The sequence below is a fragment of the Rhinopithecus roxellana genome, chromosome 17, assembly GCF_007565055.1.
Source record: "Rhinopithecus roxellana isolate Shanxi Qingling chromosome 17, ASM756505v1, whole genome shotgun sequence".
Taxonomy (NCBI): domain Eukaryota; kingdom Metazoa; phylum Chordata; class Mammalia; order Primates; family Cercopithecidae; genus Rhinopithecus; species Rhinopithecus roxellana.
Window position 1 is genome coordinate 24,709,163 of NC_044565.1, and position 24,802 is coordinate 24,733,964.

A 24,802-nucleotide genomic window follows, 5' to 3' on the forward strand; every position below is an offset into this window, starting at 1 on the left:
TTGGGAAGGTTGATCATTTCAGTTAACCATGTTAGGCTTTTGAAGGAGATTGGTCAGGGTGGTGGGAAAAGTTATAAGGAGAGACACAAACCTTCTTGGAAGTCCTGGGAGGTTTTGCAAAGCTTCGGGAGAGAATAAAGGCTGAAGGCAGCTGAATTCTCTTACCCTGAGGCTACGGGCAAGTAGTAGGTAACAAAGGAATTTAGGTAAGTTTATTTACTTTTGCCGACCTTCAATCATCCGACCTTTGATCCTCCGACCTTTGATCATCTGACCTTTCATCATCTGCATGCAGGACTGCTCCCTACAGCGGGGGCAGCAGTTACCCACAGATTGTGTTGGCTCCAGGCCCTCATCATTAAATCTGTACTGAATAAATACAAGCAGCTCCAGATTATTGGGGCTGCATTCTCTCTTCGGAGTCTCTAAGGCCGAGCAGTTTCCTAGCCGCGCTCACGCAAAATACCTGTGTCTGCGTACTTTTTTCATCCGTCGCTTGGCCAGAGTCAGCGGATCAGACTCAGCAGCTGGTGCCCCTCGTGAGGAACGTTGCAAGGGATTACGATGGAACCACCGAAAATGAAGGCGAAGAGACTGTGCAGTCAGTAAGTCATTGGTGCCCGCTCGGGATATCCAAGTTCAGGGGAATTCTCAAGCTAGAGTTTCATCATGAGACAACAGCTATCCGCACAACAGAAACAGTATATAAAAGTATTGAAACAACTGCTTAAAGATAGCAGAGCCTTGGTTTCACAGGCTCAGTTAAGGGACCTAATGCAAACTGTTGTTTCCCATAATCTGTGGTTCCCAGCAGAAGAAACGCTGGACCTAGAACTCTGGGAACAAGTGGGGAAAAATCTTAAACAATATCATGCATAAGGGCAACGGATCCCAGTAACGTCTTTAACCGTATGGACCTTAGTTAGGGCTGCTTTGGCCCCGCTGTACGCCGAAGAGCCCAAGAAGGGAAGGGAGGAGGAACCATCACCTACCTTAGTGCCACCGCCTCCTCCCTCATCCCTGCCATTGCTGGGTAAAGATACTAAAGAGGAAATGGAGGTTTTCCCTGAGCCCCCCCCCCAATAAATTGGAAAAAAGACAAGGGATACACTACAGCTATGGGACCCTGTCTTAGGCAGGTGGCATTAGAAGGGGAGCTCTTAACGTGCCCGGAAATGCAAGATCACCAAGGCAATCAGGTATGTGAACCCATTTCTTTTGACACTTGTAAAGATAAGAGAAAGCATTCACGCAAACAGAGCTGTTAGTCCATTTACGAAAGGATTAATTGAAGCCGTAGCAGACAACTTCTGTTTGGCCCCATGGGACTGGTCAGTGCTAGCTAAAACAACTTTAGAACCCAGTTAATACCTCCTCTGGAAGGCAGAGTATGATGAGTTGTGTGAACAACAAGCCAACCAGAATCAATTGGCCAGGCAAGACATATCAGCTGCTGTGCTTCAGGGGAGGGGTTCCTATGCCAGTGTACAACAACAATTAAGTTTTGTTCCCTAAGCCTATGCACAAGTGTCTTTGTCTGCTCTCAGGGTTTGGGACCGAATATCTGAAAGCGGAGTTCAACGGGGATCTTTTATAAATGTTCGACAAGGGCCTTAGAAACCATTTGTTGAATTTATCAATTGGTTAACCCAGGCAATTAAGAGAGAAATTAGTCATGCCCAGGGTGCTGATATCTTATTGTTGCAGTTGGCTTATGAAAATGTTAACATCCACTGCCAGCAAGCAATGCAGGCAGAGGAAAGGCAGCTACGGTCAGGAAACTTAACGTGAGCATGTCAACTGATGGGGACTGAAACACAGAAAGCCAAAATATTGGCTATGGCAATAAAGCCTCCTAAAGTGAAAAGGGAGAAAAACTCAAATTGTTTTCTATGTGGAGAGCCAGGTCATATGAAGAGGTAACTCAGGAAAAGAACCCCCTTCTATACGCCCCTGATGTAGAAAGGGGAAACATTGGGCAAATCAATGCAAGTCCAAATTTGATAAAGATGGCAACCCCATAAGTAATCAGGAAACTTCATGAGGGGCCAGCCCCAGGCCCTGCTCCAAACTTGGGCAGTGCCAGCAGCTTTCCTTGGTCAATTGGAAAGCCCACAGTCCACTCTTATCAGAACAGCCACCTCTGGCAGCGCAGGATTGAACTTACTCTGCCCCAACGAATTAGTGCTAAAAGAAGGAGAAGACCCTAAAAGGGTTGCAACAGGGATCTGGGGCCCATTGCCTCCAGAACAGTGCGATTGGTACTAGGATGATCAAGCCTATCCAGTAAAGGAATCAATGTGCTCACGAGGGTAATTGATAGTGATTTTCAAGGTGAGATATTAGTTATGATGGAATGTAAAGGTCGGTCTGCATATTCTTCCTCCTAAATCTAAAATAGCTCAGTTACTACTATTACCATACTGGGTCCCCAGCGCCTAGGGAAAGGGTAAGGGAAGTTTTGGAAGCACCGGAGCCATAGGAGTATATTGGAAACAATCACTGATCAGAGACCCATGATTACCTTAAAAATTGGAAATAAGAATTTTACTGGCCTGCTGGATACAGGGGCGAATATTTCGATTATTAGTGATCAAAACTGGCCAGAAACTTGGCCTTGGGTCTCTCAGAAACAAAAATTGTCGGCATCGGGGAAGTGCACACAGCCAAGCAGAGCACGTGCCCCCTGACGTTGCGATTTGGAGGGAAAAAACAGTTACAAAACTCTAATCATGACCATCCCTGTTAACCTTTGGGAATGGGACCTCTTAGCCCAATGGGAGCTGCAAACCCCTTTCTGATAATGACCACTGTTGTTACTCCTCCCCTACCCCTGACGTGGCTCTCTCAAGATCCAATTTGGGTAGAACAGTGGCCTTTAAAGGGAGAGAAATTACAGTGAGCCCACGAATTAGTTGAGCAGTTAAAAGCCAGCCACATAGAACCATCAAAGAGCCCTTAGAATTCGCCAATTTTCATCATTCTCAAAAGGTCTGGCAAATGGAGACTTGCGTGACTTACAGGCTGTCAGTGCTAATTTGCAACCTATGGGGCCCCTTCAACAGAGGCTCCCTTCCCCTGTGGCAGTTCTTCAAGATTGGCCTATAGTCGATATTGACTTAAAAGACTGCTTTTATACATTCCCGTTGGAGAACAGGGCAGAGAAAAATTTACGTGTACCATACTAGCTATCAGTAATGAAAGGGCAGCTCAGTAATTTCGTTGGAAAATACTCCTCAAGGAATGCTGAACAGTCCTACCATGTGTCAGCATCATGTAAATCAGGCTTTGCTCCCCAGTAGAAAAAAATTTCTTAATTACAATTTATTTTGTAGATGGTATTTTACTAGCAGACCCAACAGCCAGTACTTTTAAGTTTATATGCCTCTGTTTTAAACTAAGTTTATATACCTCTGTTGTTAAGAGGTTAATCGTAGCACCTGAAAAAGTACAGATGTCCTCACCTTGGAAATATCTTGGATACATACTAACTTCCCGGTCAGTAAGACCTCAGAAGGTTAAATTAAATACTAGCAATTTACATACCTTAAATGATTATCAAAAATTACTGGGTGATAATACCTGGCATTCTCCTACCTTGGGCATAACTACTGATAAATTACAGAACCCGTTTTCTATCCTAAAACGCAGTGTTGTCCTAGACTCACCCGGCATTTAACCTCTGCAGCAAAAAGGGAAATTGAGGAAATAGACCAAGTTATTTCTCAGAGACATCTAGATCACATAGATCCATGATATTCAGTTCAGTTGTTTGTTTTTCCTACTAAACACTCCTCTACAGGATTAATAGGACAGATGGCCGCAGGGCTGCGCTTCCTAGAATGTGTTTTTTGCTCACGTATTGGGACTAAAACACTATCTCACTATATCCAGCTAGTTAGTAAAGTCATCTATATGGGCCACAGACGATGCAGTCTGTTGCTAGGTTATGACCCTGATGTCATAAGAATTTTCTTGAGTAAAAATTTGAAGCAGTCTTGCCCCATCACTAGATCTTCAGATAGCACTCTTTGATTATGCAGGCCATATGAAACATGCCCTTCCTGCTGACAAACTATTTCAGTTCTTATCTCATACTCCTATAGTTTTGCAAACAAAAGTAGTTCACTCCTTCATACCTAGTGCTTTAATGCTTTTTACTGATGGTTCTGGTAAAAATGGAAAAGCGGCTATTTGGTGGAAACCACATAATTCCCTCACTAGATCTGGATTTACTAGCTCTCAGGGAGCTGAGGTTGGAGCCCTAATACTGGCCCTAGAAACCTATTCCTCTCAGCCCATTAACATTGTTAGTGACTCTTTTTATTTGTTGCAAAACCTTGAGACGGTGCTCATTAAGTCCGCTCTCGACATTAAGTCTGCTCTCGAGCCCACCCTGAGTGCACCTTTTCTTGGACTTCAGCAATTGCTGGATCAACATACACAGTCAATTTTATCACACATATTCCAGCCCACAGCTCACTGCCTTGCCCACTGGCTTATGGCAGTGATCAAGCAGACCTTCAGGTTATGACGTCACTGCTTGACCAAGCCACCCAGTCGCATCAATTTTTCCACCAAAATTAGAGAAACTTAACAATTGCAGCTTACCCCAAGACTAGCTAAACAAATTGTCCTGCAATACCCAGATAGCCAGCTCACAGGCATGTCCCCTCCTTCAACAGGTGTTAATCTTAGAAGACTAGAACCTAATCAGTTACAGCAACAGATGTTACACACGTCCCTAAATTTGGAAAACTAAGATATGTACATGTATCCATTGATACCAATTCCTACCTAATTAGCACACACACTCTCCTGGAGAGTCCACCCGATATATCATTAAACACCTTTTAACTTTTGTGTTTATGGGGTGGCCCACAAAAATTAAAACTGATAATAATCTGGCCTATGCCAGCTCACTTTTTCAACAATTTTGTCACACATGGAGCATCCATCATTCCACAGTTATCCCGTATAACCCCCAAGGACAGGCCATAGTAGAACATGCTCTCTCCACCCTTAAAAATACGCTCAGAAAACAAAAGGGGAAAATGAGTAAGGACCCTGCAACACTAGTAGCACAAGCGTTATTTATGCTTAATTTCTTCAATTTAAACGATACATTTCAATCAGCTATAGAAAAGCACTTTGCTAAATCTTCTCAAGACATAAAGCCCGCAGTTTTATGGAAAGATGTAAATAGTAATGTATGGTGTGTCCAAATGAATTGCTAACATGGGGAAGATGATATGCTTGTGTTCACACCCCCCTCAGGCCCTCTTTGGATTCCAGCATGATGCATCAGACCATACCATGGCGTGGCTGGGACCCAACATGGTACCAGAAGTGAAAGAAATGACCCCACAGGACCTGCAGCTCCAGACAACACAGCTTCCTCAGACGACACAAGCCCCGGACATTACCTGGGGGATGCTGAAGAAGACAACTTACAAGGCTGAGCAAATCCTGCTCCAGGCACAGAAACCATTCACTCCAGATAATTTTTTCCTTGCTCTGCTCTCTGGTGTAAGTTGCAACTCACATAGGATCCTTTTTATGCTTGCGCTTTCCCTGCAACCTGTACCTGCTACACTCTGTTGGATCCACCTTTCTTACGCCCTGTTACCTGGGCAGACACTCCCTTCCAGCCTCTAATAATGTAACTGCTTGGCTAGGAGGGATTGACTTACCCCTAGTAGGATCCCTTATTAATGGCACACATTGGACTAAGGTGCCAGGTAACGCTACGTATCATTCCACTGTCCTCCCATTGTGTGTAAGTTTTAAAAGTTCTAACCCTTACTGTGTACCTGCCCAAACAAAATTATGGGTACATCATGGCAAAGGAAATGCCTTAACATTCTTGGTTGCCAGTAGCCTCAAACCGGGCAGTGCAATCAGTGCCACTTTCCCCAGCATTCTTTCCTGTGCTAAAGAACAAAGCCGGGAAAGTAATGGATTCCACTTTGGCTGGGAGGTCTGTCATGGGGGACAAGCCCTTAGTCTCCAGTTAGGCAATTTAATATCTTAGACTGGAGCCCCCGACAGTTTACAGGGCAAACATACTGATGTTTGCGTCCATTGTGATAACAGTCATAGTTTCGTAGCCATGTCCATTCCTTTATGATTTTGGGCCGAAGGGAGGATGGGATATCCCAGACCCCAAGTAGAGTCCATGCCACCCCAAGACACTTTATGGCATGGGACATACCATAATTCCAGTAACAATTATACTATGACCTTTATACATAATCACACAGAACAGTGCCTGATTTGCACTACTCATCCATATGTTTTTCTTACGGGAACCAGTATTTCCATTACACCCCAAAACTCCACGTTTGTGACCTGAGTGCAAGGACAGGCTTGCTTCACATCATGTATCACTAATTACAATATATCTAATTTAAATATTACTAGTGTTATGGTATTAAGGAGACAATCTGAGACATTCCTACCAGTCAGTTTGATACATGATTGGCAAGGTTCCTCTGCTCTTGCCACCTTAGAACATGCCATGTCCCAGGTCAGACACAAAAGATTCATAGTTACTCTTATAGCCTTTGTAGTCTCAGCTGTAGTCATCCTAGCAACTGCTTGTGTTGCTGTAGCATCTATTACTGAGTCAGTACAAACAGCTACTTTTGTAGATAACTTGACCAGAAATGTGTCTAATGGACTTCTCTTACAGTGGGGTATAAATCATAAGGTTCTTGCACGTCTGCAAGCCCTCGAGACTGCCTTGGAACATGTAGGGGAGTGACAAGATGCACTGGCATTCTGACAGCAATTAAACCGACTGGGAGCATAAGCATATCTCTGTCACCTTTCTACCATGGAGCCAGTCAATACATAGTTGGGATGAGGTGAAGCACCTCTGGGTGACCTTACATGATAATTTAACAGCAGACGTAAAGCAACTTAAAACTAAAATCTAGAATTGCTAAGTGCCATAGATCTACATGCCCAACAGACAGCCATATGGAAGGATGTGCAAGAACATCTCTCCTGGATAGACTCCCACTCCTTGATTAGAAAAAGATATTACTAATTATACTCATGTTTGTCTTATGTTATTTACTAATTCTAGGATGCAAAGCCGGAATACGAACAGTAATCGCTACGCCTGACAAACCTGTTGCTGCACACATCTGTACTCTTCAATCAACAAAACCTGATGCAAAAAAAACAGAAAAGGGGGAGATGTAGGAGATCAGTCAGGGTGATGGGAAAAGTTATAAGGAGAGACGCAAACCTTCTTGGAAGTCCGGGAGGTTTTGCAAAGCTTCAGGAGAGAATACAGGCTGAAGGCAGCTAAATTCTCTTACCCTGATGCTAAGGGCAAGAAGTAGGTAACAAAGGAGTATAAAGGAATTTATCTAGACGAGTTTATTTACTTTTGCAGACCTTTAATCATCGTGTCCACACGTGCGGGACTGCTCCCAAGGAGGGGGGGAAGGGGCAACAAGTACCTACAGATTGTGTTGGCTCCAGGCCTTTGTCATTAAATCTGTACTGAATAAATACAAACGGCTCCAGCTTATCAGGGCTGCATTCTGTCTTCGGTGTCTCTAAGGCCAAGCAGTCCCCTAGCCGCACTCATGCAAAATACCTGTGTCTGTGTACTTTTTTCATCCGTCGCTCAGCCTGAGTCTGCGGGTCAGACTTGGCAGGATTTTGACTTGATATATTGTGTGTGTTTGGAAATGGGGAATAATTCCTATGCTTATGTACTATTGATGGGAATATTAATTGGTTCAGCCTTTCTGGAGGTCAGTCTAATGTTAATTGTTAAAATTTAAATCTGTATGCCTTTTGACACGTCAAGTCCATATCTAAGAATTTGCCCGCATAGTAATTCCATAGACATACAAAGATGAGTATAGGGATGTTTCTTGCAGAGTTCTTTCTAAATTATTGCTGGGTTGACTTAACTAAATCCAAATGATGTTATTTGTAATGTAGTACTTAAATGTTTTTCTTGTTATTTTAGCCAAAACTGGACAAGCCAAGGCATCTGTAGCCAAAGTAAACAAATCTGCAGGTATGTTTTTTAAATTAGGATTCTAGACTATTAAAACTTCAAAGTATTTTAAAATCGTATGGTAGTAGTCTTGGATTTCACATGACATAGTCTGTATTGAATGCATGCTAATCTTTGAGATTTATAATCATCTACCAGTTTTGAGAAATGATATATACTAGATAATGCTCCTATAGTAATTATTGAAATAATTTAACTGCAGAAATTTCTCATGATGAATATCACATATTTTCCTCTTTCTCTTTTATTGAGGTCTCTCTTCTTCCTTTCTTTTATACAATAGTTTAATAAATATGATCCCTTACGGTTTTTGTGAGCTATGGTGGGATTTTAGGTAATTATTAAGTTTTTTTCTCTTCCCTGGCATAATTCTTTCCAGTTTTTCTCCCATTTCTGTTAAATCCTCATTAATTCAGGGTCATTTCTTTTAAGTGAATAGAGATCAATGTATTAAATTATCTTTCAAGTTGGGCATGGTGGCTCATGCCTATAATCCCATCACTTTGGGAGGCCGAAGGGGGTGGATCACCTGAAGTCAAGAGTTAGAGTCCAGCCTGGCCAACAAGGTGAAATTCTGTCTCTACTGAAAATACAAAAAAATTAGCCAGGTGCCAGTGGTGCACACCTGTAATCTCAGCTACTAGGAAGGCTGGGGCAGGAGAATTGCTTGAACCTGGGAGGTGGAAGTTTCCGTGAGCGGAGATCTCACCACTGCACTCCAGCCTAGGGAGACTCTGTCTCTAATAAATAAGTAATCTTTCATATAATATTAAAAAGGAAAGGAAACAGCCTGGAACTGGCAAAAATCATTATTAGTGGCAGATCCAGAATTTTCATATAGTAGTTTCTTAGAAGCAGTAATTTGAGTGGGTCATGGGTAGCTAGGAAACTTGTCTTGAAGCTAGTGGGTCATGGGTGGCTGGGAAACTTGTCTTGGAGCTGTATTTATTTTGCTAACACTTTGCTGTTACTTTGATACTAAGTGTGTGGAGTCACTGGGGATGTGGTAGACTGGGATTAAGCTGATGGCCACTCCTTTACTTGTTGGAAATTAATGCCGGCTATTTTTTATTTTTTCCTTAAGTCCCAGTACGCAGATGGAAGTTATAAAGTGAATTGACTTGTGATAGTAACATAGGGATAGTGAAAGAAATATCTTAAGGGCTCACTGAGGTTCAGTTTACTGCAGTGTGGCAAAAGTCGTAAATGACTAAGAATTGACAAGCTAGGTGACAAGCTATAAGGATTTGTATTGTTCTTTTTGAGCAAAGATTATGGACTGTCTTGAATATAAAGGGTGGATTTGTAAACTGGTTCAGTTGATTATTGTAGATGTCAGTGAATGCTTTTTGTATGATTTTTAAAAGTATGATTGTATTCTCATAAGGTTCCTGTTAACGTAAATCTGGCAGTCATCACCCTTATATATAGGGAAATACGTACACAAATCTGTTAGTGCCCCCAAAGCTTCTCAATATAAATTGGAGTTCAATTTAGATCTGTTGATTTTTGATCTTGGGCTTTTTCCTCATCCATTCTTGCTAGTTCTTATGAATCCTAATTTCGAAGTTAAATCTTGTGTTGCTCTCTGAATGGAAAGGGTTTGGGCTCTCTGACAGTCTTCTGCAACACTTTGATGATCACATCTTTATAAACAGCACCATCTTGGAAAATAGGCCATAGTAATAGATAATTTAGGTACAAATAATGGTCAGAGCAATTTAAATAGTCCAGTACAGCTAGGAAACTGTAGGAATGAGTCAAAACAATCTTTATATGACCTGACCATGATATAAGTGTTCTTGAATGCTTTTTAATCAATTAGGAGCCATGGAAGCATGGGTTGGGAGGGTCTAGGTTTAACTGCTTTTGGAACTGCTAAAACTATGGGATTATTTTTATGTCCTTGGAATTAGTAATTTTGCTTCTAGTTGATCCACACATTCAGAAATGTATTTAACTTGCATGAATGCTATTTTAAGTACAGGTTGAGTATCCCTTATCCAAAATGGTTGGGAGCAGAAATGTTTTAGATTTTGGATTTTTTTTAGATTTTGGAATGTTTGCATATATATAATGAAATACCTGAGGGATGGGAGCCAAGTCTAAACGTGAAATTCATTGATGTTTCATATACACCTTAGCCTGAAGGCAGTTTTATACAGTGTTTTAAATAATTTTGTACATGAAACAAAGTTTTTTTTTAAGTACTTATGTGGGAATTTCCCTCTTGTGTCATGTCAGCAGCACTCACGGTTTCAGGTTTTGGAACATTTCAGATTTTGGATTTTCAGATTAGGGATGTTTGACCTATACCCCAGTAGGGAGGTAGATTCTTATTTCAGTGATTTCTTTTTTCTGAAGAAATTATCATCATTGCTAGATTTAGAAAACGGCCTGTGTCCCAAAGATGATTTTATGTTTTGAATAAAATATAGTCTATTGTTCTTATATTTTTTTCTCTGTGAAGTTCTTTGGGGATTGTTGATACTAGTTAAGTAAACCAGTTTTGACTGCAGCTTTTGTGGTTTAGGGAAATCAGCAAGTTCTGTAAAATCTGTGGTAACGGTAGCTGCTAAAGGTAATAAAGCTTCAATCAAAACAGGTAAGACTATTGGGGAGGAGAGATTTTATTGTTTATTCTTTATTCACATTTTAAATTCGTATAATAATTGTTAGCATCTAATACTTGAAGAGTTTAGTAGATATTTCCTTGATATTTAAAACCTGAGCCATTTTGTTGGAATTTTGTCTTTGGCAAATAGGCAGATACATTTTTGTGCATGTAAACAATCACGTATATATACAGCTGTATAACTGTACATTTTTGACAGCTTTGTAATCACAGGTTGCTCTTTCGTTTCCCTCCATAAATGGTTTAATCTTTGTTTCCCTCGTTTTTTTAGAGTTGTCAATTCATATTGCCATCTCCAGTTTGTACAATTTCTTAGATGCTTGTTACTTTTAAAAAGATTATGTTAGGAGAATTCATTTTTTTCCATAAAGAAATGGAATACTATTTAAAATAAATGTAGCACCTTGGAACTAGAGCAATCTTTTTAGTAGTATCTTTCCTAATAGACTAATTCTAAAGAATCTGCAGAAATTACACAGTATTATTTTTGTGTGTATGTGATTATGATGTTGGTCTGCCATATGAAAGTTAAACATGTGGCTCTTTTGAGGGCATCACCAAAAAGTTGTATCTTGACTTAATCTTATTGGGAAAGAGGTACTGAAAATAAATAGAAATAATGAATATTCAGAAAAGAGCTGCTTTTGTAATAAAGTCAAACTAATTTACTAATACATTAGTGTGAAACATGCTAAATGATTTAACAGACCTTTAGAATAATGGCTCACTCTACTTTTACAAGCAAAATCTGGTGGGAAGAAGTCTCTAGAAGCCAAAAAGACTGGGAATGTCAAAAACAAAGACTCTAACAAACCTGTGACTGTACCAGGTAAGCTTGAAATGTGATCTTTCGGTGCTTTGTTTTCTTTTTTTTCACTTTTTAAGTTCAGGGGTACATGTGCAGGTTTCTTACATAGGTAAACATGTGTCATGGGGGTTTGTTGTACAGATTATTTTGTCACCCAGGTATTAGGCCCAGCACCCATTAGTTATTTTTCCTGATCCTCTCCCTCCTCCCACCCTCCACCTTCCAATAGGCCCCAGTGTGTGTTGTTTCCCTCTATGGGTCCATTTATTTTCTTTAGATCATCTTTAAGGTATATTTTGAAATTTTGCCTAAAAATTATCAAAGTGGGGATTGCTGTCTTTTGTTTTTCAAAGAGAGATGTTTGACTTAGGTCAGCCTAAGGAGACTTGAAATGTCAAAATAAACTAGCTTAAGTTGCTGTTTAGATTCATTAGTTTAATTATATTAGTGTTTTACTAGACTATTAAAGCAGACTATTTGATGCAGGAAACTCTGAAATAAAGACCAGTATTGAAGTCAAAGCCACTGAAGACTGTGCTAAAGAAGCTATTTGTGGTAGGTCAATAGAAATTTAATTTGTTCTTTTATGTTTAAAGGTGGAAGGAAAGTTAACATTTTTAGAAAGGAAATTTCTTAATTTAGTATCCCCCCAACGCATTTACTTATTTTAATTACCAATGCCATACCTAAGTGAAATTAAGATTATTATGATTCATGTCTGTATCTCTTAATCTGAAATTTTGATCTGAAAAAGAATGAAATTTAAATGTATTTTTAAAAAGTCAGTGTCACTTTTGTAGTTATTTTGTTATATAGTTATTCTCTTGACTTTTGTTGTATTACACGTTTTCATGTAGCTACTGTTTATTGTGGAATAAAGTGGGATCTTGATAAATATGTCTGCATCATTTTTAATTTTATTTTGTATTAAGATGCTGCTTTGGAGACCACAGAAAATGAACCAGTTAGCAAGGTCAGTTTTCATATTTTATTTATTTCTTTAAAGCTCAAGACATTTTAATAAAATATATTTTTCTTATAAAGCCAGGTAAAAAATTCATGGTATTTGGCATATGAGAAATCCCAGTCATTTATGACTTTTAACACATGATTTTTAAAAAGGAAAAGAGAAATGTGATTTTAGCTCAGAAACCCTGAGGTGCAGAGTAAGTCACAAAAATTAGAAACAGATCATCAACAAATGTACATGTTTTTTGAAGATTACTATTCATTGAGAACAACAGGTTATGCCAAAATGGGTTTTGGTTAAATTAGAATCAGTAGAATTTTGTGAAATCTATTTTTTTCTTAGAGGTAAATGGGAGGTATGTTAATGGTTAGAATACCAGTTGTTTGCATTTTTGGAGAAGCAAGTGGAGTTTGCAGTTTTATTTAAAGGACAGAAAGTTCACTTAATAATTGTTTTCTTGTGTTTATGTATATTATTATGAATACTTTACAGTCATTAATGTACATTTTACTGGTGTAGATTTTTAGATCCTTCAGGTGTTGAGCATAAGTTTATTTTTGTCTGGTAGAGCCATTCTTCAAGTAGTAACTGAGTAGTAAGTCTTACTTTAGGAAAAGTATTTTATAGTACCAATTTAAAGTCACACTAAACTGGTTTATGAAAATTGTAACTTCCTGCCTTTTTTTTCCCCCTAGAGATAAAAAATTGCCAAGTTGACTATAACACATTTTCTTTAGAAATTTCCCCAATAAGCATGAAAGGAATAATTGGTATTGATGAGAGAGTTACCTTGAAGAATAAAATAGATCTGAGAGAAGGGATGGCGGAAAAAGTGTATAATTGCATTGAGGATTGGGTTATGGGATAAAGATTCTCAGGAGCTTTTGTATTATTTATTGCCTAAAAGTGATTATATTATTCAGGAAGATAAAAGGATACACACTGATTTGGAGCTTGGGGATATTATCACAAGGCACAGGGATGGCGACAGTATATGAAAGGAAGCAGTTGTAGCCAGAAACAAATGAACTTGTGTTTGAAAACAGTGGGTGACAGCTGCTTGGGTGGCTGAGACACAAGAATCACTTGCACCTGGGTGATGGAGCTTGTAGTGAGCCAAGGTTGCACTACTGCACTCCAGCCTGGGCAACAGAGCAAGACTCTCAAAAAAACGGTGGGTGAAAAAGAGACCAGCAGACCTGGACTAGATGACAGATGGTATAACTACAATTAGTCTGTGTACTCTTGAAGAGTGTAAATTTGCAAGCTTTTTTGCTTTTCTTTTTAATTTGAGGTTCAGACCAGCCTCTTGAGTTTATCAGACTTTCCTTTGTATTAATGCAACAATATATTAACATAAAACTTGATAATACAGTATTAACTTAAGTAAATATAAAAGCAATTAAAGAAATTTTAATACCACGGTTTTAAAAATTTGTTTTGAAGGAAACAGAAGAAATGTGTGTGATGCTTATCTCTAATTTGCCTAATAAAGGATATTCTATAGAAGAAGTTTATGACTTAGCAAAACCATTTGGTGGTTTAAAGGATATCTTGATTTTATCATCTCATAAAAAGGTAAGAGTTGATTAATAGCTGTTCATATCCTCTGCAAGCATACTTTGAAAAACACTAAATTTACAAAACTAAAAAGAAAGTGTTTAAAAGCAGTATCTCTAAGTAAACTTTCAAGCTCTAAGGGATTTTAAAATATAAAATACAGATATCCTGTGTTTTAGTATTGTTGTAATGAGACATAGTTTTAATGATGGGGACAGATGGCTTTCTAATATGTCAAAGTTTTGCTCAAAATTTTAGTTTAATAGGAAATGTTTTATATCTTTATTATGTTTAATAAATAGGAAATGCTTTATATCTTAATATGTTTAATACATAAGTATATGTATGAGAAAGAGCTTATTACCAGCAAACTTCATTTGTTTTGGCTTTTTAGGAAGCTATAAGATTTTGTAAATCATTCTTCTACTTGCATTTCATACTCTTTTCTGCTCTTTTATCAGTGATACTCAAATGGGAAGATTCAGGCTAATGATGTCATCAATACTTGAAACAATCTAGGTTTATCTTTATGTTCTAAATTTTCTATAAGCATGTGTTGGCTTTGTGTTTTTAAAACAACACATTAAAATGTATGTAATAATCAACTTGTAGAAAATATGTTTAATCAAGCGAGATTTCAGGAAGTAGTTTTAAGTCATGGAAATGACACCATTAGAATAGTGGGAAGAAGTGTTCTTACAATAGAAAGGAGTTGGTAGTCACTAGAGATTTTTGAAAGTAGAATAGGATATATGTTTTGAGGCACTCGGAGCCAGTGTGCTTGAGAAAATGGTAGAAGAGAATGAGTACAAGTAAGGTATATGTAATTTCACATTATGTTAAAAGTAGATTATTTGAATGATCACAGAGCTCAGTAAATACACTAAAACTCATTGCATTGTGTACAGCGATTGAACTTTAAACCTAAGTTATCTGCCCAGTTTTGAGTGGAGTTTAGTAAAATTAAAATTTTTGGCGACTTAATGAAACTACTTTAAACATTTATGAAATTACAATTAACATAAATTAAAATGAAAATTTAAAAACTGAAGAGTATTTGTTTAAAAAAGGGAACAGGATTCACATCTACATTATGCTGTAACGTTTTAAAACTATAATAAATAAATAGACAACCTTAAGAGATAATTCATTTCAAATAGGCTTACAACTATAAGCAAACATATAGCTTTCTACCTCATTAACTATCAAATATATGGAAGAAGTTTCAACCTCTACTTACCAAGGTGTGAAAATTAAAACCAAAATGTATGGAGCTACAGTTTTACACCTATGAAAATAACAGAATGAAAAATGACTTCACAATTATTACACGTTTCTTTGGTTCTTTATTTCTCATATTTTATCAATAAATTTATTTACTCAAAAATACTAATATTGATGAGAAACGTATCTGCTACATGCCAGATACTGCTCTAGGTACTAAGGATACAGTGTTGAATAAGATTTTTCTTAATGTCCGTGGCTAGAATGTCTCTTCTTTTTTCTCTCTTTAGTTTGCCTTAGTATATTAAGTTTAGTCATTCATTATTTCTTGCTTATGGTTGTAATAGTCCTTGGGCCTCAGTTTTCTGAGGACTGCCTTTTGTGTCTTAAAAATATTTACTAAGTTGTTCAATTCACTTGACTTTGAAGTAGTTTGTTTATACTTGTAAGTCTGTTTTTGAGAAAAATTAACGTAAGATTTTTTTTGTTACCATAATTTCTATTTTAAAAGGCATATATAGAAATAAATAGAAAAGCTGCCGAGTCTATGGTAAAATTTTATACCTGCTTCCCAGTATTGATGGATGGAAATCAACTCTCAATAAGTATGGCTCCTGAAAACATGAATATAAAAGATGAGGTAAATCAGACCACCATTTGTACTAGCTCTTACTAAGTTTTTAAATCAAATTTGTTACAGTCTGTTAAGTTTGCTAGTTTTCCACTTTGGATCACATTTTTCTCACAGACACTAAGAAGGCTTCTTCCTGTCCCTCCAACAATCACCCAGTCACCCATCCAACTGTTTGAGAGTTACTTTCATTGTGAGGGAATCCTATTCATGCATGTTGGGATGGAAAAAAGGTTGAATTTTATCTTAAAAAAAGGTTTCTTTCTTATCTTTCTGCCATTATCTGTCATCTGAACTAGAATTCTGGAAGTTACCTTGAATTTTTTTTCTCTCATTTCTTACATTGAGTTTTTGCTAAATCTTATTTAACTCAGTGAGCTTGTTCCCTCTTCCTCATCCCATATACCATTGCTTTATCTCTTAAAAACTCTTACTAGTCCAGGTATGGTGGCTCACGCTGGTGATCCCAGCACTTTGAGAGGCTGAGGTGGGAGGATTGTATGAGCCCAGGACTTCAAGACCCAAGACCAGCCTAGGCAACAAAGTGAGACCCCATGTCTACAAAACTTAAAATAATTAGCTGGGCCTGAAGGTGCACACCTGTGGTCCCAGCTCCTCAGGATGCTGAGGTAGGAGGATCACTTGAGCCCAGGAGTTCGAGGCTACACTGAGCTGTGATTGTACCACTGAACTTAAGCCTGGGTGACAGAGGGAGACCTAGTCTCTAAAACAAACAGACAGACCGCCTCCTGGACCTTTTGTGTATACAAAAGCAATTGTCTTTTCTACATACACACTACCTTCAGTTTTATAAAACTCCCTCAAGTTCTCAGCTTTTGTCTCATGTACACACCCTTCAGTGCCTCTGTGTGGCCTATAAACATTTACTGTCAACTGCTAAGAAGCATGAGGTAGAAATATTGTATGCATTACATGAGGTAGAAATGTTACATCCTCTCTAGAGGCAGGTAGAAATGCATGTAATGTAAAAACACCTTTCATTAAGAATCACTGTAATGTGATATAATTGGCGAGATTGTTTTGTACACGTCAGTAGTATCAACAAGAAAAAAAGTTTAGGATCCTCAGTCTTACAAAGTCCAAGTTCCTTTGCTACACACAAAGCCTTCCATTAGTTGTCCTCTGCCTGCTTTGATATCCTTGTTTCATGATATTCTTGACCTCTTTATAATTCAGTAGCATCAAATCTGCATTTATGCTCTGTGTTGTTTTATTTGCCTGCATTTCTGTTCTTTCTCATCTGCTTTGCTTAGTTAACTTTTCTTTTGTAATTTGAATTCTCTTCCTTGTTGTCTAAATTAAATCTCTTTATTCTTTATATGTGAATTTGAATGTCTTTCCTAAATGGTACTGTCTTACTAGTCTTTTATGTTCTTAGGGGATATTAGTCTTTTATGTTCTTAGGGGAATAAGAAGAATTAAATTATATGAGTTAGGATGAGGCTTGTTGAGGAGAGAAAGATTTTTGGAAAGAATGTAAATCTTGCTGCTGCTTAATTTTATGAAATACTTTGTGATGTATATTTGTATAGATTGTCATGTTATAAATCTTACCTAAGTAAGTATTTGTATGAGAAAGAGCTTATACCATCAACCTTTATCTATTTTGACTTTTTAGGAAGCTATATTTATAACCTTGGTAAGAGAAAACGACCCAGAGGTGAGTTTTGCATTTAAATGCTTTTGTATACTTATTTAATTGATGGAAACATTGTTTTACTTGTTTGCCTTTTAGGGATTAAAACCTTAGAACTAATTTTAAGATATTGAGGTGTTGGAAATGTCAGTGGGTCTTCTTGGTACAAATAAAAAAATAAAGGGTTATTGTAGTCCTTGATGCGAAGAAATTGTTCAGGTACTGGAGTGCATACTCAGTGGTCTAGTAGGTCAATATCTTGTCTGAGGATGTTTTGGGTAAACATTATGTTGATAGTAGAAATATTTTACTTCCCATTTTAGTACATCGTTTTACTGATTACTCTTATGTAAAATCAAGACCTCACTATCTTCCCCCATGTAGTCATTTTCTTACTCTTGGGAGAGAACATCATCTAACCTCTGTAATAGTAAGTTAATGTTAATCCATTTTATGGTTTGTTGCTTCAGCTGTGGTTTTTTCTGTGCTGTCTCTTAAAAAAAAAAAACTACAGGCAAATATAGATACAATTTATGATCGATTTGTACATCTTGATAATTTACCGGAAGATGGACTTCAGTGTGTACTTTGTGTTGGACTTCAGTTTGGAAAAGTGGATCACCATGTATTCATAAGCAATAAAAACAAGGTAACAAGTTCCCTCATAATTTAGCTATACATTCTATAAAGAATATATAATAACCCTGTATTCTGACAATCTGCAACTTCTAACTCAGCTTCTGATCTGAAGCACCTATAAATATTAACCACTTTGCACGATTATGATAAACCAGAATATTTTATTCTAGATTGTGCCGAGAAAGAAGAGATGATCTCTCTTTTTTCCGAACTCCTAGTTTTTAAGGAAAAATAAGACTTACACAAGGGGGAAAGGTAATATAGTGCAGACAGCATTATCTTACTGGGAAGTTTAGACCTGAATTCCTTTGGCTCTGATCTTAACTATCTTTGTGGTCCTGGCTCACTTGGTTTACACTTACTTGTAAAATGAAAGGGGTATTAACCAGTATTTCTTTAAGTCCCTTCCAGCTATGAAACACCTGAGTTAGGTCTATTTGTTTGTTTATATGGAAAGAGAGAGATATAGATAAAATAATTGCTGGATGCCATGGCTCACTAATCCCAGCACTTTGGAAGGCTGAGGCGAGGGGATTGCTTGAGCCCAGGAGTTTGAGACCAGCCTGGGCAACATAGTGGGATGCCATCTCTACAAAAAGTTTAAAAATAAGCTGGGCATGGTGGCATGTGCCTGCGGTCCCAGCTGCCTGGGAGGCTGAGGCAGGAGGGTAGTTTGAGCCCAGGAGTTGGAGGCTGTAGTGAGCTGTATTCACGGCATTACACTCCAGCCTGGGTAACATAGCGAGATCCTGTCTCAAAAATAAAGTAATCATCCCTTACTTTCATGATTTGGCCTCTTAAAGAACCAAAAATTACTCATCTGTTTACATTTGGTATGCCTTCTGTATTTAATATGTGTTTCAGCTATATGTTCATTAAAATTAAATTTTTGTCAGTCATATTATTACCTAGAAAGGCAGGGTTTTACATAAAAGTGGACAGTATTCATAAAGAGCTCTTAATTAACCAACAACTAGATAATTTCTTTGATATGCTTCTGATAAATAGAGCATAGAATGGAATATGATAAATAGTGTGACATAGATTGGAAGGTGGGGCACAGATGGCACATAGGAATTCTGAACCTTTCTTGTAAACATTTTTAATCCTCTATTTAAAAAAATACCTATCATTCTCTTCAGTTTTGCCTTGCCTTTACAACATTTTAAGGATTGTTTTCTCTTATTTCCTTTAAATAAGGATTAACCTTACTTTTGTAATCACATATCTGAAACCTGAAAGAAGAATATATTCCAAACTTTTAAAACAATTAAAAGCATTTTTATTGTAGCAAAATACACAAATTTTACCATTTGTAAGACATAAATTTAACATTTTAACCATGTTTAAGTGTTTTATTAAGCACGTTCACCACCATCCATTTCCAGAACTTTTATTTTCTCAAACTGGAAGCTTTCTATCCTTTGACAATAACTCGCCATTAATTCAGCCCTTATCAACCTTTATTTCTGTTTTTATAAATTTACTCTAGTTACCTCATGTATGTGGAATTTGCTTTTTTGTGACTGGCTCATGTCACTTAGCATAATGTCTCTAAGGTTCATCCATGTTGCAGCATAAGTCAGATTTTTCTTCATTTTTAAAGCTGAGTAATAATTTTGTTTTATGCATATAACACATTTTTATATCCACTCATCCATTGATGGACAGTTGAGTTGCTTCTCCCTTTGGTCTGTTGTGAGTAATGCTTCTGTGAACATGGGTATACAAATACATGTTCAAGTCTCGGCTTTCATTCCTTTTAGGTATATACTAAAAAGTAAAATTGTTGGATTATGTGGTTATTCTAATTTTAATTTTTTTAAAGAAATACTCATAACTTTTTAATCTTCTCCAAAGGCAATTCTTCAGTTAGATAGTCCAGAATCTGCTCAGTCAATGTACAGCTTTCTGAAACAAAATCCACAAAACATTGGTGACCGTATATTGACCTGCTCATTATCTCCAAAGATAGACTTACCAGAGGTAAGATTTCTCTTGCTTCAGCTTTTGTGCTTTTAGAAAATACAGAGAACATAAAGGTCAGTCTTAGGCAGTAGTCAAAGTGTTTCTGTGTTTAGAGATGATTTTTACAATTTGTTTTGCAATCAGTGTTCCAATTTTCATAGTGTATAAAGCAGTATAAATTTGTCTAAATGAGAATAAAGAAATTTTCAACAGTGTAACATATATGCATTTGAATACTTATTGTTGACATGTAGGTATCTACATTTTTGTGTACAGTGACTCCTTGTATGTAACATGATTGTCTCCAGAATGCAGCTACTTTGAATCCATTTTGGCTTCCTCTGGGTAGAAGGAAGTTTGTTTATTCTTCTTTTTGTTTCAGTTATATTTATTATAAACTGTTTTTGTGTTAAGAAATAAGATTTCACAGGTTCTTGGCTTACGCAGTAGTACATAGAGGAAAGCTATGAATAGGCCACCTTTGAAAGCATTAAATTCAAACTCAGATATTTTCTCCTTGTATTCCATTGTATGCTGATAGCAGAGGTAAATAATGGAACCTTACATTTGGTGTCCATGTGTTGTCTGTCAATCTGTTAAAAATCTTGTACTATCTAAAGAAAAAGGCAATTTCATCATCTAAATCTAAATTAGAGTATCTGTAAGTAAATGTATTACGATAGGTACCAGTTTAAGCACAAATGAGTGGCTCATTTCACTTGATAATTTCAGAAAAAATATTTTTCAAGTTTCTAGCTATTCCTCAGCAGAACATGCATTTTAAAAAATTTTTCATTTATATTTTTCAAGTTATTATTTAGTTGTGTTCAACTAAGTTCAAAATTAAACACTGACTGTACAGAAATCCTTATCCCGGAAATACAGTCTCAAATGCTTAGAGTTAAAAGAAAATTAAACAAGTGAAAATTTACATAAACTTCTGCTTGAATTGGTACTTCACTTCCTGAGCGCTTAGCCAGAACCTTATTCGTATAGCTTAAGTTGGATAGTACATGTGGCTTATTTATAACCGTTTTTAATTGACTACTATTTAAAATGAGTAAAGAATCAACTTTATATTATCCTCTCTTCAACACCTACTGTTTTTGTTAGACTGAAATGTTACTTCTTTGTGTAGTATGTGTGACCTTTATTTCAATATCTATAGTTAGCTTGTATACAAAGCAATGTAGCACTCCATTCTAAATACTGAAAACTAGTATTTGCATTTTTGATGTCATGAATATGAAGATATTTACTGCAGAATTAAGTAGTAATGAGAATGGGTTTATAAAGAAGCCGATATGTAATATGTGTCCATAACCTCTACACTCACAGGTGAGTTTCTTATATTCCCAGTCATTTCTCAAAATGGTGCCACATTTTCATTTTCATAAGTATTTAGATTACGGTTTTCTTGTATGGTTTAGGGTTTGTATTTTGTTGTTGAAAGGGGAAAAAATGACAGTCTTCATGTTACTCTGATCATCTGTGTAACTTAGTTACTATTTGTTGAATGGAATCTCCTTTCAGAGCTATTCTTGTGACTCTTTTCTAAAGTTATGGCCATTTGCTTTGTCTACCAATTATACACCTTTGGTTTTCTTTCATTGTTTTTCTGAATTATGTCTGCTTTTTCTTGGATTCTGTCACATCACAGGTTTTCTTTTTGCTAGAGTACATTCTCAAATTTTTTTTTTTACCCCAGAAAGTATGTAGAGGCAGTACATTTTCTGAATCTCTGCATGTTTGAAACCGACTTTATTTTGCTCTTACATATTTCATTGATTGATTGTCAGGATGTAAAATTCTGTGCTTAGGCTATTTTTCCTTTGATTATTTTTAGCATCCAGAATCCAGTATTAGGAGAAGGCTGGTTTGGGTCATAACTATTTTGTTCCCCTGAAAGATTTTAGGATTTATATATTAATTCTTTAAACTAGTTTTTATGTTTGTTTGTTTTTAAAGACGAAGTCTTACTGTGTCAGTCACCTGGGCTGGAGTACCATGGTGCAATCATGGCCCACAGAATCCTCAACTCCTGGACTTAAGCAATCCTCTCACTTTAGCCTCCAGAGTAGACTCTAGGGGCATGCCACCATGCCCGGCTAACTTTATTTTATTTGATTTTTTATTTTTGTTTGTGTGTGTCGATGGGGTCTCACTGTGTTTCCCAGGCTGGTCTCAAACTTCTGGCCTGAAGTGATCCTCCACCCTGGGCCTTCCAAAGTGTTGGAGTTACAGGTGTGAGCCACTGCCTGGCCCTAAACTAGTATTTATCTAATTCCTTTTCTCTATGCTAACACTATTTTAGGTATTAGAATACCATGATGAACATTGTTTCAATGTCCTAGTCCTCAAGGATTATATTTTAGTGGAGGAGATAGACTATAAACAGATGCAAGTGGTAAAAAGACTGTGAATAAATAAGTTGAGATAAAAAGAGAATGATTAATATGGGGAATGTGTATCTTAAAGTAGTTAGTGATAGTCCCTCAACAGAAGAGTTATTTGAGAGACCTGATGGAAGAGAGCAAGCTTTAAGAAAATTTCAAAGAGAAGAGATTTTTTAGACAGAAGAACCAGATCAAAGGCTTTAGGGACATATTTGGTGATTCAAGAATTTCCGAAGAGAGGGTTGGTATTGCTAGTCCAGTGAACAAGGTTTTTTTCTTGGTTTGGGACTCATTTCCTGCATCCTGTGTTTAGAGCAGGAAGTTTTCCCCCGCTTTTTTTTTTTCTTTGAGGCGGAGTCTCGCTCTGTTGCCCAGGCTGGAGTGTAGTGGCGTGATCTCGGCTCACTGCAGCCTCCACCTGCCGAGTTCAAGCAATTCTCCTGCCTCAGCCTCCCGAGTAGCTGGGACTACAGGCACGTGCCACCATGCCCACTACTTTTTTTTTGTATTTTTAGTAGAGATGGGGTTTCACTATGCTGGCCAGGCTGGTCTTGAACTCCTGGCCTTGTGATCTGCCTGTCTCAGCCTCCCGAAGTGCTGAGATTACAGGCGTGAACCACTGTGCCCGGCCCCAGGGAAGTTTTTCTATTACTATTTTTTGATTTATTTCCTTCAATTTTTAATATTCTATTTTTCTGGAAATAGCACTAGCACTGATTTCATAGATACTATATTCTCTTGAATTTTTCTGAGGTTGTTCCTTTGAGTTTTTTAAAAGGCACTTCAGTTGTCTGAAATATCTTTTCTTTAGCTTACCTTGTTCACTTTTGTGCATTTGTTTTTATGTTATTCCTTTATGAATAAGGAAGTCGGTTGACCAGTATAGGTATGTGATGTAGAGTTCCTCTGAGACCATACAGGGTTTTTTTTTTTTGTTTGTTTTTTCTCTAATAAACCCTCCTGAATGGAAAGCTGCTAATAAACAGTGTCTGTAATTGGGACTTAAAAACCATCATCTTTAGTTTTCGCAGTATCATTAGGATATAAACTAGACTTATCACCAGATATCCCAGTAAAGAAAGTCTTTACTGTTGGACTCAAACACCTATGCCAGGAATCCTCTCTAGACACATTGAATTTCCTTAAAGTACCGTTTTCAGTTTTTAGTTTGACAAAATCTTTCTAGAAAGTTTCTACCCAGAGAATGCATGATTTCTCAGAAAAGGCTTCCTTCTATTATGTATAAGCTCTAAATGGCAGATATTTTTGCCATTTTGTTCACTGATGCATCCCAAGTACCTGGGACAGTGCTTGGCATATAGGGACTGATTTTTAATTCCTGCCCTTTTTGGGGGCTCCAGAATATTGCTTTTTGGGGCCCACATATCAGATAAATAAATTATTTATCACATATCAGACAAATATTTAAAAGGATTATTGTTCAGTTTTGTTCAGCATTTCTACGTATTTTGAATAGGAAACTTTTTTAGACAGCTGATCTCTCTTAGAAGTCTTTTAAAATAATTCCACAAGGAAGATGTTGATATTTCACATTTATTGTTGAGGGAAAAGATAGAATTTCCAGGCTTCTAAAGTTAAAAAAGTTTCTTATTTATATCATTATTAAGGAAACTTATTTTTTCATTAATGTAAGTTATTGTGTGGCCTAATTTGGAAGTCTTTAATTAGAAAAAAAATTCTAGAACCTGATAGTAATGTAGATACTGAAAACTAGCTGCTTTGATACATTTTTAAGAGTTTTTTTTTTTAGCTTAAATTTTACTAAAAACATTGCTTTTATAGTTAAATATTTCAAATCCAGTGGAATAGCCTCTAATAAAATGCTGATTATATTACAGGTGCAAACTGAGCATGACCCAGAATTAGAAAAAGAAAGGTATGTTGCTGTATGTTTACTAACACTTTTGTGTAGTAGTTTCTGAATTTTATTGCTGTATTTTTATGGCTCACATGTAGTGAAAAGTTCTATTCTACATATTTGTTCTGTGTACATATGGGCTTGCTACAGTTTTCTTTTTGGATTCAGCCTGACCTAGGAGTTTTGTTTGTTGTTTTTTGTTTATTTACTCTCATTTAAGTATTTACTGAATATTTAGGGTAACTGAACATATAAACAGTTTGTATTAAATAAACCACTTTATAAAATGTTTTAAGATTCTCCAATAACTCAGCTTCACAAACAGTAATTACATTGTTTTTGTTAGATTTTCCTATTCCAAAATAAACATGATAGTAAAATTTTAACC

General features: G+C 36.9%; 2 protein-coding genes across 7 annotated transcripts in view; both read left to right on the plus strand.

The window, feature by feature from the left end:
• Positions 1-24,802, plus strand: part of ZNF638 (zinc finger protein 638) — a 99,841-nt gene that overhangs the window by 58,717 nt on the left and 16,322 nt on the right. For 5 of the 6 annotated variants that reach the window (XM_010361928.2, XM_010361930.2, XM_010361927.2 and 2 more), the window contains exons 11-21: positions 7,997-8,047; positions 10,581-10,652; positions 11,425-11,511; positions 11,977-12,045; positions 12,423-12,463; positions 13,907-14,038; positions 15,756-15,884; positions 17,515-17,556; positions 18,047-18,181; positions 20,032-20,157; positions 24,395-24,432. In XM_010361928.2, the coding sequence (XP_010360230.1) occupies positions 7,997-8,047; positions 10,581-10,652; positions 11,425-11,511; positions 11,977-12,045; positions 12,423-12,463; positions 13,907-14,038; positions 15,756-15,884; positions 17,515-17,556; positions 18,047-18,181; positions 20,032-20,157; positions 24,395-24,432 (922 nt within the window). The remainder of the gene's footprint in view (positions 1-7,996; positions 8,048-10,580; positions 10,653-11,424; positions 11,512-11,976; positions 12,046-12,422; positions 12,464-13,906; positions 14,039-15,755; positions 15,885-17,514; positions 17,557-18,046; positions 18,182-20,031; positions 20,158-24,394; positions 24,433-24,802) is intronic. The other variant, XM_030920534.1, reaches the window with a different exon arrangement.
• Positions 732-7,612, plus strand: LOC115894187 (periphilin-1-like). The gene is made up of 3 exons (XM_030920535.1): positions 732-1,199; positions 5,278-5,529; positions 7,094-7,612. Exons 1-3 carry the CDS (start codon positions 1,119-1,121, stop codon positions 7,118-7,120), a joined length of 360 nt encoding a protein of 119 aa, XP_030776395.1. The 5' UTR covers positions 732-1,118; the 3' UTR covers positions 7,121-7,612.

Excerpts from the sequence above, each read along its gene's own strand:
- LOC115894187 (XM_030920535.1), top strand. The coding sequence starts at position 1,119 with ATGGGACCCTGTCTTAGGCAGGTGGCATTAGAAGGGGAGCTCTTAACG. Across the intron at positions 1,200-5,277 it reads AAGATCACCAAGGCAATCAG|GCCCTCTTTGGATTCCAGCA; the intron begins GTATGTGAACCC and ends CACCCCCCTCAG. Across the intron at positions 5,530-7,093 it reads TCCTTGCTCTGCTCTCTGGT|GATGCAAAGCCGGAATACGA; the intron begins GTAAGTTGCAAC and ends TACTAATTCTAG.